This window comes from Chionomys nivalis, chromosome X, assembly GCF_950005125.1.
Source record: "Chionomys nivalis chromosome X, mChiNiv1.1, whole genome shotgun sequence".
Taxonomy (NCBI): Eukaryota; Metazoa; Chordata; class Mammalia; order Rodentia; family Cricetidae; genus Chionomys; species Chionomys nivalis.
The window spans coordinates 135,684,064-135,700,091 of NC_080112.1; the positions used below are offsets into that span (position 1 = coordinate 135,684,064).

Sequence of the window (16,028 nt, forward strand, 5' to 3'; positions counted from 1 at the left end):
CTCTGTGAGTTTGAGGCCAGCCTGGTCTACAAGAGCTAGTTCCAGGACAGGCTCCAAAAGCTACAGAGAAACCTTGTCTTAAAACAAACAAACAAACAAAAAAACAAATTGAAGAGAGAATCTCAGGCACTGAAGACACGATAGAAGAAATAGATACCTTTGTCAAAGAAAATGTTAAATAAAAAAAATTCTGGCACAAAACATCCAGAAAATCTGGGGCATTATGAAAAGACCAAATTTAAGAATAAGAATGATAGGAGAAAAAAACAAGTCAAAGGCATAGAAAATATTTTCAACAAACTCACAGAAGAAAATTTCTCTAACCTAAAGGAGATGCCTATCAAAATACAAGAAGCACAAGAATACCAAATAGATTGGACTAGAAAAGAAAGTCCCCTCAGCACATAAAAATCAAAATGTTAAATGTATAGAACAAAGAAAGAATATTAAAAACTACAAGGCAAAAAGAATAAGTAACATATAAAGGCAGACCTATTAGAATTACACCTGACTTCTCAATGGGGACTCTGAAAGCCAGAAGTGTCTGGACAGATCCAGCACAGAAGACCATAACCAGCAAAACTTTCAATCACCATATATGGAGAAAATAATGACACTCCAGGATAAAACCAAAATTAAACAATATCTATCTACAAATCCAGCTCTACAGAAGGCACTAGAAGGAAAACACCAACCTAAAGAGATTAACTATTAAAATACAGGGAATAAATAATCCCAGAACAGGAAATCAAAAGGGGGGAACACACAAACCACAAACACACACACCACCACTACCACCACCAACAACAAAAACAAAATAACAGGAATCAAACAGAAAAGATGTGAAAACAGGATCCATCCTTCTGTTGCATCCAAGAAACATACTTTAGCATCAAGGATAGACATTAGCTCATGGTAAAAGAATGAGAAAAGGTGTTTCTAACAAATGGACCTAAGAAGCAAACTGGTTTAGCCATTTTAATGTCCGACAAAAAAAAAACTTCAAACCAAAACTAAGTAGAATAGATAGGGAAGGATGTTGTAGAATTTTTTTTTTTTTTTTTTTTTGGTTTTTTGAGACAGGATTTCTCTGTGGTTTTGGAGCCTGCCCTGGAACTAGCTCTTGTAGACCAGGCTGATCTCGAACTCACAGAGATCCGCCTGCCTCTGCCTCCCAAGTGCTGGGATTAAAGGCGTGCGCCACCACCGCCCGGCTAGAATATTATTTTTAAGATGCGTTTTTGTTTATGCTGTAGAACATTTGTTTTAAAGACGCAAAGATGTGTTGTATTCTTTTATGCTGCATTTGTTTAACTCTATGAAGCTGTGTTACTTTGCCTGTCTCAAACACCTGATTAGTCTAATAAAGAGCTGAACAGCCAATAGCAAGGCAGGAGAAAGGGTAGGTGGGGTTGACAGAATAAATAGGAGAAATTTGGGAAGAAAAATCAAGGAGCAAGAAAAGGAGGACTCCAGGGGCCAGCCACGTAGCTACACAGAAAGTCACGGAGTTAGAAGTAAAGAAAGACATATAGGATAAAGATAAAAACCCAGAGGCAACGGTAGATGGGATAAACTAAGAAAAGCTGGCAAGAAACAAGCCAAGCTAAAGCTGGGCATTCATAAGTAAGAAAAAGACTCTCTGTGTGATCTCTTTGGGAGCTGGGTGACAGCCCCCCCACACACCAAAAAAAGAGCAAAGAGTAAAAACAACCATCTACAGAAGGAGAATAACTATTCAAAGGAAAATCCACTAAAAGGACACTGCAATTCTTAACATTTATGCACCAGAAACAAAGGCACCAGGTTCATAAAAGAAACACTTCTACTGAAGAGACTATAGCCAGCCAGAGCACGGCAAACATGGCTCTGGCAGAACTTGTACTTCTGGATGAGATTTTTAATGTTTTCCTTATTTTTTTTTCCTCTTAAATTTTGTTTTATTTGGGTGGGAGGAGGTGCGGGGGCGGCAGGCAGATGAGAAGGGATGGAGAAATGAATGGGGTCAAGATACATGATGTAAAGCCGTGCTGTGGTGGTGCAAGACTTTCTTTAATCCCAGGACTTGGGAGGTAGAGGGAGGTGGACTTCTGTGAGTTCAAGCCCAGCGTGGTCTACAGAGGAAGTTCCAGGACAGCCGGGGCTGTTACACAGAGAAACCCTGTCTCAAAAAAAAAACAAGCAAACAAAAAAGATATATGATATAAAAGACACAGAATACATTTTTAAAAAGTCATAAATTTTTTTAAAAATCAAATAAACAATTTAAATAGGCCTATAACCCCTAAAAAATATAAGCAGAATTAGAAGTCTCCCAATCAAAAAATAAAATAAAAAAGCCAAGGGCCAGATGGTTTTAGCACAGAATCCTACCAGACTTTCAACAAAAGAATTAATGTCAACCCTCCTCAAATAATTTCTCAAAATAGAAACAGGAGGAACACTTCCCAGTTTGTTTTATGAGGTCAAAGTCACCCGGATGTCCAAACCACATAAAGGCCCAAAGACACAATGAAGAAAGAGAATTACAGACCATTTTCCTTTATAAGTTGCAAAATTTCCCAATGAAATACTTGCAAATTGAATCCAAGAACACATCAAAAAGATCATCCACCATGATCAAGTAGGCTTCATCTCAGAGATGCAGTAATGGTTCAACATACATAAATCTATAAGTGAAATCTATAAGTGTAATCTACCATATAAACTGAAAGACAAAAACCACAGGATCATCTCATTAGATGCTGAAAAGGCCTTAGAAAAAAATCCAACACTCATTCATGATAAAAGTCATAGAGAGATCATGGATATAAGGAATAAACCTAAACATAACAAAGACAATTTACAGTATGTCTACAGTCAACATCAAATTAAATGGAGAAAAACTCAAAGCAATTCCACTAAAATCAGGAACAAGACAAGGTTGTCCACTCTCTCCATACCTATTCAGTATAGTTCTTGAAGTCTTAGCTACAGCAATAAGACAATTTAAGGATATTAGAGGGATACAAATTAGAAAGGAAGAAGTCAAAGTATCTTTATTTGCAGATTATATAACAGTATACATAGTAAATCTAAAAATTCCACCAGGAAACTCCTATAGCAATTTCAACAAAGTAGCCTGATACAAAATTAACTCACAAAAATCAGTAGCAAACAGAAATCGGAAAAACAATACTTTTCACAATAGCCTCAAAAAATATAAAAGCAAGTGAAAGACACATAATAATAACTTCAAGTCACTGAAAAAATAAACTGGAGAAGCTATAAGATGGAACAATTGATCTCCCATGCTCATAGATCAGTAGAATTATATAATAAAAACAGCCATCCTACCAAAAGCAATCTAGCAATTCAATTAAATCCCCATCACAATTTCAACAGATCTTGAAAGGACAATTTTAGATTCACATGGAAACAAAAAACTCAGGATAGCTAAAACAATCCTGAATAATAATAAAACCATGGGACATACCTCTATCCCCAATTTTAAGATGTACTTCAGAGGTACAGTAATAAAAATACCATGGTATTAACAAAGAGACATGTTAATCAATGGAATTAAACTGAAGATCCAGACATAAATCCACATACCCATGAACACCTGTTTTTTTTTTTTTTTTTTTATAAAGAAGCTAGAAACAAGCACTTGAAAAAAGATGGTATCTTCAAAAAATGGTACTGGTCAAACTGGATGTCTGAATGTAGAAGAATGAAAACAGATCTGTATGTATCCCCATGAACAAAACTCAAGTCCAAGTGGATAAAACATAAAACCTCAACATAAAACCAGACACATTGAACCTAATAGAAAAGAAAGTGGGGGATAGTCTTAAACACATTGGCCCTAGAGAGGACTTTCTGAACAGAACACCAAGAGTGCAGGCACAAAGATCAACAAGGGGTCTAGATGGTAGGGTGGTGATGGGAACAGGAGGGACCGGGTGAAGGAGGAGATGGAGGGAGAGTGTACTAAGAGAGACAATTGGAATCTGGGGGCATTTCTGTGAAGAGCTAGAAACCTAGAGCAAAGAAAACTTTCAGGAATCTATGAGGGTAAACCTAGCTAAGACTCCTAGCAATGGAGGATACAGAGCTTGAACTAGCCATCTGCTGTAACTAGACAAGACTTCCAATGAAAGGATTGGGATATCAACCCAGTCACAAAATATTCAATTGTAGGAGTGGCGAACCAATGACTGCTCTAGCTTGAGACTCATACCATGAGGGAGCTTACCACTGACACTGCCTGGAGGGCCAGGACCCAGAGGCTAGATAGCCCAGAGACCTAGGATAGAATAAAGCACCTAGGATATAACCAAACCAAAAAATTCAAAGAAATTATTCCTAATAATATTCTGCTATACTCATAGATTGGTGCCTAGCCCAACTATCATCAGAGAGGCTTCAACCAGCAACTGATGGAAACAGATCAAGAGACCCACAGTGAAACATTAGGTGGAGCCCATGGAATCCTGCAGAAGAGTGGGAAGAAGATCTGTAGGAGCCAGAGAGGTCAAGTATACCACAAGAAAACCCACAGAATCAACAAACTCATAGGGGCTCACAGAGACTGAACTGACAATCAGGGAGCTTGCATGGGACTGACCTAGGTCTTCTGCATATATGTGACAGTTGTGTAGCTTGGTCTTTATTTATTTATTTCAGAAATGGAGGAAGAGAAGAACTGGATGTGAGGGGCAGGGACTTGGGAGAGGAGGAAGGAGAAACTGCAGCTGGGATGTAAAAACAAACAAATAAGTAGACCTCATGAAACTAAAAAGCTTCTGCACAGAAAATAATACTGTTATTCAAAGTGGCAGCCTACAGAAAGGGAAAATATTATAAACAACACATCTGATAGAGGGTTCAAATCCAGAATATATAAAGAAATCGAAAAGCTAGATATCAAGTAAACAATCAACCCAATTAAAAATGGATTGCAGATCTAAAGAGAAAATTGTCAAAAGAGTAAACACAAATGGCTGAGAAACACCTAAAGAAATGTCTAACATCCTTAGCCATCAGGGAAATGAATATCAAAACTATGTTGAGATTCCATCTTACATCCATCAAAATGGCTAAGTTCAATAGCACAAGTGACAACTCATGCTGGAGAGAATGTGGAGCAAGAGGAACACTCATCCATTGCTGGTGGAGTGAAAACTTGTACAGTCACCATGGAAATGAATATGGTGGTTCCTTAGAAAGTTGGGAATTAGAGCAGTGAGTGCCTGACTAGCAGGCAGGCCTCAAGGTCCCCACCAAGGAGCGCGGGCCCCTGCTGCTGGGGCTGCAGGGTCTGCTGTGCTCTCCTGGACCTGCCCTGCCTGCCTCCTTCTTCCCTTGGTCCCTGGCTCATTGGACTACCAGGTGTCCCTGTGTAGGTGCTGAGAAGTTCCATCTGGACGGGTCATTGGACTACCAGATGTTCATGTTTTGGTGTTGAGGAGTCCATCTGGAAGTGAACGGTTCCTGCCCCTACACTGAGGATATACACCCAGAGAGTTAGTCACAGCAAAGACTGGACCAAGACACCAGGCCTCTCCTGGCTCCATTTGAAGGAAAAGATGGGCAGGCGCCAATGCAAGAATTCCTCCAACAGCCTGAAAGGCAACGTGACATCACCAGAATCCAAGAATCCCGAAATAAGAAGAATTGTACACCCTATTCCAGAAGAATTAGAAGAATTCAACCCAAAAGTGAATTATATGAAAATAATAGAGGACCTTAAACAGGAGGTGAAAAACTGCCATACTGAATTAGAGATTACAAACAAAAAGGTAGAGGAAATGAATAAATCTCTCAAAGATACCCAAGAAAACCAAGAGAAACAAGAAAAAGTAATCAAACAGGTAAGGGAAACGGTTCAAGACTTGAAGAATGAAGTGGAAGTAACAAAGAAAACACAAACCGAGGGAAGGATGGAGATGGAAAATATGGATAAACGAACAGGAACTACAGAGACAAGTACCACCAACAGATTACAAGAGATAGAAGAAAGAATCTCAGACACTGAAGATACCATAGAGAAAATAAACACTCTCATCAAAGAAAACAGCAAAACCAACAAATTCTCATCACAAAACATTCAGGAAATCTGGGACACAATAAAAAGACCAAACCTAAGAATAATAGGGATAGAAGAAGGAGAAGAAGTACAGCTCAATGGTCCAGAAAATATACTTAATATAATTATAGAAGAAAACTTTCCCAACCTTAAGAAAGATATTCCTTTGAAGGTCCAAGAAGCATACAGAACACCGAATAGACTGGATCAAAAAAAAAAAAAAAACATCTCCTCGTCATATAATAATCAAAACACAAAACATACAGAATAAAGAAAGAATATTAAGAGCTGCAAAGGAAAAAGGACAAGTTACCTATAAAGGTAAACCTATCAGACTTACACCTGACTTCTCTATGGAAACCATGAAAGCCAGAAGGTCCTGGATAGATGTACTGCAGAAACTAAGAGACCATGGATGCAAGCCCAGACTACTATACCCAGCCAAGCTTTCGTTCACTATAAATGGAGAAAACAAAATTTTCCAGGATAAAAACAAATTTAAACAATATGTAGCCACAAATCCAGCCTTACAGAAAGTAATTGAAGGGAAATCACAACCCAAGGAGTCCAACAATGCCCACAATAACTCAGACATCTAATGACCCTTCACCACCACAACTTGAAGAAGGGAAACACACAAACCCTACTACGAAAAGAAAGAAAGAAAGGAAAAATGACCGGAGTTAACAACCACTGGTCATTAATATCATTTAATATCAATGGACTCAACTCACCTATAAAGAGGCACAGGCTAAGAGATTGGATACGAAAACAGGATCCAACATTCTGCTGTTTACAAGAAACATACCTCAATTACAAAGACAGACATCTACTCAGAGTAAAGGGCTGGGAAAAGGTTTATCAGGCAAACGGACCTAAGAAACAAGCAGGTGTGGCCATACTAATTTCTAAGAAAGTTGACTTCAAACTAAAATCAATCAGGAGAGATGGACAGGGACATTTTTTACTCATAACAGGAACAATTCATCAGGATGAAGTCTCAATCCTGAATATCTATGCCCCTAATATAAAAGCACCCACTTATGTAAAAGAAACATTACTAAAACTCAAGGCAGTCATCAAACCACACACACTAATAGTAGGAGATTTCAACACTCCTCTCTCACCAATGGACAGGTCAATCAGACAGAAACCTAACAGAGAAATAAGAGAATTAATGAAGGTAATGAATCAAATGGACTTAACAGACATCTATAGAACATTCCACTCAAATAGGAAAGAATATACCTTCTTCTCTGCAGCGCATGGAACCTTCTCAAAAATAGACCACATACTCGGTAACAAAGCAAACTTACACAGTTACAAAAAAATATCAGTAACCACCTGTGTCTTATCAGATCACCATGGATTAAAGTTAGAATTCAACAACAATGCTATCTCCAGAAAGCCTACGAACTCATGGAAACTGGACAGTCAACTACTGAACCACACCTGAATCAAGGAAGAAATAAAGAAAGAAATTAAAGTCTTTCTTGAATTCAATGAAAACGAAGACTCAACATACTCAAACCTATGGGACACTATGAAAGCAGTGCTAAGAGGAAAGTTCATAGCATTAAGCGCCCACTTAAAGAAAACGGAGAAAGCACACATTGGAGAATTAATAGCCCACCTGAAAGCTCTAGAAAAAAAAGAAGCAGACTCACCGAGGAGAAGTAGAAGACTGGAAATAATCAAACTGAGGGCTGAAATCAACAAAATAGAAACACAGAAAACAATCCAAAGAATCAATGAAACAAAAAGCTGGTTCTTGGAGAAAAATCAATAAGATTGATAAACCCCTATCCAAACTAATCAAACAGCAGAGAGAGAATACGCAAATTAACAAGATCAGAAACGAAAAGGGAGACATAACCACAGACACAGAGGAAATTCAGAGAATCATTAGATCTTACTACAAAAACCTGTATGCCACAAAATTGGAAAATGTAAAAGAAATGGACACTTTTTAAGATAAGTACCATATACCAAAGTTAAACCAGGACCAGGTGAACAACCTAAATAGACCTGTTAGTCGCGAAGAATTAGAAGTTGTTATAAAAAGCCTCCCTACCAAAAAAAGCCCAGGTCCAGACGGCTTCAATGCAGAATTCTACCAGAACTTCCAAGAAGACCTAATACCTATACTCCTTAAGGTATTTCACAATATAGAAACAGAGAAGTCATTGCCAAATTCCTTTTATGAAGCTGCAGTTACTCTGATACCAAAACCACACAAAGATACAACCAAGAAAGAGAACTACAGGCCTATCTCACTCATGAACATCGACGCAAAGATACTCAATAAAATACTGGCAAACCGAATCCAAGAACACATTAGAAAAATTATCCATTATGATCAAGTAGGCTTCATCCCAGAGATGCAGGCCTGGTTCAACATACGAAAATCTATCAATGTAATCCATCATATAAATAAACTGAAAGAAAAAAAACATATGATCATTTCATTAGATGCTGAAAAAGCATTTGACAAAATTCAACATCCCTTATGATAAAGGTCTTAGAGAGATTAGGGATACAAGGGTCGTACCTAAGTATAATAAAAGCTATTTATAGCAAGCCGACAGCTAACATCAAATTAAATGGAGAGAAACTCAAAGCTATTCCACTAAAATCAGGAACACGACAAGGCTGTCCACTCTCTCCATACCTCTTTAATATAGTGCTTGAAATTCTAGCAATAGCAATAAGACAACATAAGGGGATCAAAGGGATTCAAATTGGAAAGGAAGAAGTTAAACTTTCATTATTTACAGACGATATGATAGTGTACATAAGCGACCCCAAAAACTCCAGCAAAGAACTCCTACAGCTGATAAACACCTTCAGTAGCGTGGCAGGATACAAGATCAATTCCAAAAAATCAGTTGCCCTCCTATACACAAAGGATAAGGAAGCAGAGAGGGAAATCAGAGAAGCATCACCCTTCACGATAGCCACAAATAGCATAAAATATCTTGGGGTAACCCTAACCAAGGAAGTGAAGGATCTATTTGACAAGAACTTTAAGTCTTTGAAGAAAGAAATTGAGGAGGATACCAGAAAATGGAAGGATCTCCCTTGCTCTTGGATTGGGAGGATCAACATAGTGAAAATGGCAATTCTACCAAGGGCAATTTATAGATTCAATGCAATCCCCATTAAAATCCCATCAAAATTCTTCACAGATCTTGAGAGGACATTAATCAACTTTATATGGAAAAACAAAAAACCCAGGATAGCCAAAACAATCTTATATAATAAAGGAACTTCTGGAGGCATTACCATCCCTGACTTCAAACTCTATTACAGAGCTTCAGTATTGAAAACAGCTTGGTATTGGCATAAAAACAGAGAAGTCGATCAATGGAACCGAGTAGAAGACCCTGATTTTAACCCACAAACATATGAACACCTGATTTTTGATAAAGGAGCTAAAAGTATTCAATGGAAAAAGAGAGCATCTTCAACAAATGGTGCTGGCGGAACTGGTTGTCAACGTGTAGAAGAATGAAAATAGATCCATATCTATCGCCATGCACAAAACTCAAGTCCAAATGGATTAAAGACCTCAATTATCAGTCTGAACACACTGAACCTGATAGAAGAAAAAGTGGGAAGTACTCTACAACATATGGGTACAGGAGATCACTTCCTACGTTTATCCCCAGCAGCACAGACATTAAGGACAACATTGAATAAATGGGACCTCCTGAAACTGAGTAGCTTCTGTAAAGCAAAGGACACTGTCACTAAGACAAAAAGGCAACCCACTGACTGGGAGAAGATCTTCACCAACCTTGCAACAGACAAAGGTCTGATCTCCAAAATATATAAAGAACTCAAGAAACTAGACTTTAAAATGCTAATGAACCCAATAAAAAAATGGGGCACTGATCTGAACAGAGAATTCTCAACAAAAGAAATTCAAATGGCCAAAAGACACTTAAGGTCATGCTCAACCTCCTTAGTGATAAGGGAAATGCAAATTAAAACAACTTTGAGATACCATCTTACACCTGTCAGAATGGCTAAAATCAAAAACACCAATGATAGCCTTTGCTGGAGAGGTTGTGGAGGAAGGGGCACACTCATCCATTGCTGGTGGGAATGCAAACTTGTGCAACCACTTTGGAAATCAGTGTGTCGATTTCTCAGGAAATTTGGGATCAACCTACCCCAAGATCCAGTAATACCACTCTTGGGAATATACCCAAGAGACGCCCTATCATATGACAAAAGTATCTGTTCAACTATGTTCATAGCAGCATTGTTTGTAATAGCCAGAACCTGGAAACAACCTAGATGCCCTTCAATGGAGCCATGGATGAAGAAAGTGTGGAATATATACATATTAGAGTACTACTCAGCAGTAAAAAACAATGACTTCTCGAATTTTGCATGCAAATGGATGGAAATAGAAAATACTATCCTGAGTGAGGTATCCCAGACCCAAAGAGAGGAACTTGGGATGTACTCACTCATAATCGGTTTCTAGCCATAAATAAAGGACATTGAGCATATAATTTGTGATCCTAGAGAAGCTAAATAAGAAAGTGAACCCAAAGAAAATCGTATAGTCATCCGCCTGGAAAGGGGAAGTAGACAAGATTGCAGGGCAAAAACTGGGAACTTGCGGGTGAGGTGGCATGGGGCAAAGGGGAAATGGGATGAGAAATGTGAGAAGGGGAGGATGGGAGGAGCTTGAGGGATTGGGATGGTTAGGATATAGGAAGGATGGATACGGGAGCAGCGAAGTATATATCCTAACTAAGGGAGCCATCTTAGGGTTGGCAAGAGACTTGACTCTAGAGGGGCTTGCAGGTGTCCAGGGAGATGTCCCCAGCTGGTACCTTGGGCAACTGAGGAGAGGGAACCTGAAATGATCCTATCCTATACTGATGAATATCTTACATATCACCTTAGAACCTTCATCTGGCAATGGATCGAGATAGAGACAGAGACTCAATTTGGAGCAACGGTCTGAGCTCTTAAGGTCCAAATGAGGAGCAGAAGGAGGGAGAACATGAGCAAGGAAGTCAGGACCACGAGGGGTGCACCCACCCACTGTGACATTGGAACTGATTTATTGGAAGCCCACCAAGGCCAGCTGGACTGGGACTGAATAAGCATGGGTTGAAACTGGACTCTCTGAACATGGCGGACAATGAAGGCTGATGAGAAGCCAAGGACAATGGCATTAGGTTTCGATCCTAATACATGAACTGGCTTTGTGGGAGCTTAGCCTGTTTGGACGATCACCTTCCTGGACCTAGATAGAAGTGGGAGGACCTTGGTCTTCCCGCAGGGCAGGGAATTTGTACTGCTCTTCAGTATTAAGAGGGAGGGGGAATGGAGTGGGGGAAGGAGAAGAGGAGTGGGGGGAGGGGTAATATTTGGGAGGGGGGAGGGAAATGGGAAACGGGGACCGGTGGAAATTTTAATTAAAAAAGAATAAAAATAATAAAAAAAATTAAAAAAAAAGAAAGTTGGGAATTGATCTACCTCAAGATCCAGCTATACCACTCTTGAGCATATACCCAAAGGATGCTTCATCCTACCACAAGGATACTTGCTAAACCATGTTCATTGTTCTTTTCATAATAGCCAGAAACTGGAAACAACCTAGATGTCCCTCAACAGAAGAATGGATAAAGGAAATGTGGTACATTTACGGAACAGAGTATTACTCAGCAGTTAAAAAATTAAAATCATGAAATTTACAGGTAAAAGGATAAAATTATGAAAAAGATAATTTTGAGTGAGGTATCACAGACCCAGGAAGAAAAATATGGTATATATTTACTTATATGTGGCTAATAATCATTAAGACAATGATAACCAAGCTACAATCCTAGAACCACAGAGGTTAGGTAAAGAGTAAGTGCCTTGGGGTACAGATAGATCTCATTAGGAATGGGAAATAGAATAGATAGTTATGGATGGATGGGTGGGCTGGGAATAGGAGGATTGAATTGGGAGCGGATGGGGAGAGCGGGATGAGAGAGGGAATATGGAGATAGACAGCTAAAATTAAGGGGCATGGGGGGTCATATGGAAACCTAATACAGTAGAAGTTTCCTAAAATACATGCATATATGAAGATGATCTAAATGAAATTACCAAATAATGAGGTAGACAAGTGTCCCAATTGGCCATTTCTGATCACCAAATGAAGCTTCCAGTATTGGAACTAGTTACATCTTATTGAACTGTTGGCCAAAAGAGTCCCATGGGAATCCTTATATAACCCAGGCTGTTGCCAAAACTATAGATTGTTATCCACAAACTGACAGTAAGGTGTCATTGCTGAAGATGCACAAATCATTGAACATGGAGAAGTTGAGCTGGTACCTACATAAAGCCTTTACAACTAAGTTGTTTGTGCAGGAAGGTACTTTGCATGCTACCAAAAGAGAGAGGTAAACACCAAGCTAGCCACAAACCTTTGATCCACAGTGGTGTCCTGCTTGCAAAATATACTAGGGCAATAGTGACATAAAGTTTGTGGGAGTAACCAATCAATATCTGATTTGATTTAAGGCCCACTCCACAAGATAGAACCCATACTCCTTGGGTGACCAAGAACCTGAGACTAGGGACCTAGCAGAAACCCAAAACCACCATCCTAAAAATAAAAAAAATAAACAAAATATGTAGCAATAAAATTACTCCTGATGACAATCTGCTATACCCATCGATCAGTGCCTTGCTCAGCCATTATCAGAAATGCTTCCTTCTGAAGCAGATGGGAAGAAACATAGAGACCCACAGCTAGACATTATATAGAGATGAGAGTCCTTAGAACATTCAACCCTAAATGAGATGTTTCCATCAAGTCCCTCCTCTCAGGCCTTAGGGAACCCCATAGAAGAGGAGGTGGAAAGTGTAAGAGCCAGAGAGGATGGCAGATACTAAGAAAGCAAAGTCCTCTAAATCAACATGATCAAAGCTCATATGAATTCACAAAACTGAAGCAGTATGTGGCCCTGCACAGGTCTGCACCAGGTCCTCTGTTATATAATATGGCTTCCAGTTTAGTATTTTTATAGAATTCTTGAGTGTTCAAATGAGTGGGTCTCTGATTCTTGGGCTCTTTTCCTTCTGTTTTCTTGTCCTGTCCAATTCTGATGTTTTTATTTTCTTATTAAATCTTATTATAAAAAGAAGTAAATATATATAGTAATCATTCAGAGACTTTAAAAACACTAAGTTTGTAATAAAAGTCTGTGTATTAAATAATGTTGGAAATTGACAAACTGCTACATTGTTCATACTAAAAGATGAGTCATTACACCTTATGAATAAAAAATGATGATCTCCTGATACAAGGGTATGATTACATCCTTAAAATATACTTGTTAAGAAAATCTATAACTCAAATATGCTTCCTAAAAACACTTCCAAAGTTCAGTAATAATGGACTCCATAGTGATAACTGTATTCCATTTCTTTTTTAAAAGGCAACTGGAAAGGATGATCAAAGCAGGGAGCTACATTAAAATTTAAATACACTAGCATCTTTGAATTCAAATATAGAATAGTTTTCAAGCAGTAAATAACGATCATATTATACTCGTTGGTCTTTGTCTGTCTTCAAAGCACAGACCTCCTCCCGGCTGTAATACTCAGTTTTCTATCACTTAAACCTAAGCCACAAGCTCCTGTGTGTCTTAATTTAGTAATAAAAAATTATGCTTGAAAGAAGCCTTGGAAACCATCAGAAACTCAACCTCTCACGGCAAAGACAAGCAAACCAGGGCCCAGAGAGAGCAAGCATTTTGCCCTGGGTTATACAACAAATCTGAATCTAATCGCTAAGTCTCTTTGCAACTCTGCCAGTGCTACACCCACTAACTTTTTGTACTGTGGTACTGAAAGGTGGCATGCTAAGTCATCAGGCAAGATTTGGGAGTTAGTCTTTCTTATAGCCCATTCTTGGGCAGTATACAAAATGCCCTGAACACTTTTGCCCTATGTGAGTTGCTGAGCTGGCTGGGGTAGGAGGTTCTCAGGACCTCACCTCTTCTTCTCGGAGCTTCTGCTTCCTCTTTTCTTCCACTGCAGCCCTCTTCTGGTCCTCTCGCTGACGCTGCTCCTCAAGTTTTCTCCATCGCTCCTCAATTTGTTTCTCATACTGAAGTTTGGCTCTTTTCTGTTTCTCTAAGATCTGCTGTTCCCTGGCAGCTGAGAAATGGAAGCATAAGTGTAATTCCAAGAGCTCCTTACGCAGATTGAGTTAAGACCAGAAATAATCTGGTGAAATCCTAGGATGTAGTAATTAATTTAAGTGATGTGGGGCATGTCAAATATGTTATCTCTCTGCCTTGTTTTTCTTCTCAGTTACACAGAGATAGTAATAACAATATGGTTAAGAAAATGATACAATGCATGTAGAACACAAAATAATGTTTCTTCAAAGAGGAATTATGGCTATTATTGCTATCATTAAGCTAAACTTTTATACAACAGCTAAGCCATACAGTGACTATAATAATGATAGTTTAAGGGTACAGTCAATAAAATCATGTTAAATGAGCATGCACAGTGATCTGGGCAAAGCATTAAGATACATAAAGCCTTGTCTTCCCATCAAGCCATTTACTAAGAAGCCCTTACCTCTACTTAGTAGGCAAGGGAAAGGATCCCTGGAGATAGTGCCTCAACTGCCCAGGAGGCCAAACAAGAATTCAAAAACTTCTTGTTCACCTTAATCCAATAGGGGAAATTATCATCTACCTGCCTCACATCACTCCATGGTGGTATCTTCAGCCAATTAGAGGTTAAAAGCCTTTCTCAACTGGGCATACTGTGGTAATGCAGAAAATGGGTGTTGGTTTTTACAGTTCTCTTGAGGATGGCTCTTCTAGATACCAAAATAGAAGGTGAGCACACATAGTGGATAAATGAGGGCATCAAGGCTTTCCTCAGATCAAAGGAAGCAATGGTTTTGTTGTGTTTATGTGTATGGATGTTTTGATGCATGTATGTATATGCACCATGCATTGCAGTGCCCAACGAGAGCAGAAGAGGACATTGAAACCCCTGGGACTGGAGTTACTGATAGCTATGAGCTGACATGTGTGTTCTAGAAATTGAGACTGTGTTCTCCGGAAGAGCAGTCAGTGCTTTTAACCACTGAATCATCTCTCCAATCCCAGTGGAGCCAATTGTTGTCCATAGCTCCAAGGATACTGACTAGGACATAGTGGAGGTCCCATATTTGGTGAGTAAATGAACTGTTCAGAGAATTATTCAGTGTTTGTGATCATTGCCAGTCACTGTGTGAGTTCATCCTCAATTCTCTAGACTTGTCTACCAAGTCTTAGTTCTCTTCCTATTCATTCACATATTTCTAATGACCTTAGAAAAGACACTATCTCATTTCTACTTTCTTGAACTTCAACAGCCAAAGTATACAACTTACCCAGACATTTTTCTCTTTCTTCTCGTCTCTCTTTGGCTAATCTTTGTCTCTCATCTGATTTTAAAAATCCATCCATGCCTATGAGATAGAAAACATGATTTTCAGTATTTTATTCTTCTTTATCTATTGAGTGCTAGAGATGGTTGGGTATATGATCCTGGGCATAGATATAAAAAGTATTATCCATTGTTACCAATTCATTTCAAGGAACTCACTTCCCATCACACATTCTCAGCCAGTCCTAACAACTCAGGGGCAGTAGTCATGGCTTCCACATGTGTTTGCCAATGAGTGGTGCAGTGGTGCTCACAACAGCCCTTTAGTTAATTCTTATCCCAAGGCTTGGCCCTGGGGGGGTTAGAAATGCAATTAAATGACACAAAAATCTAGCAGTGTGCAGAGAAGCTCACCAGTCCTATTCTAATCTGGCTTTCAGGTCCAGGGAAGAATAATTTAGGAGAGAGAAAAAGCCAAAAGGTGAATATGATTTTGGATATCAATTATTATACAGAAAGAAAAAGATTTAATTTT

General features: G+C 38.9%; 1 protein-coding gene across 8 annotated transcripts in view; it reads right to left on the minus strand.

The window, feature by feature from the left end:
• Positions 1-16,028, minus strand: part of Map7d2 (MAP7 domain containing 2) — a 116,174-nt gene that overhangs the window by 59,929 nt on the left and 40,217 nt on the right. For all 8 annotated transcript variants that reach the window (XM_057759370.1, XM_057759368.1, XM_057759369.1 and 5 more), the window contains exons 2-3: positions 15,498-15,575; positions 14,094-14,257 (exon numbers count right to left, since the gene is read on the minus strand). In XM_057759370.1, the coding sequence (XP_057615353.1) occupies positions 14,094-14,257; positions 15,498-15,575 (242 nt within the window). The remainder of the gene's footprint in view (positions 1-14,093; positions 14,258-15,497; positions 15,576-16,028) is intronic.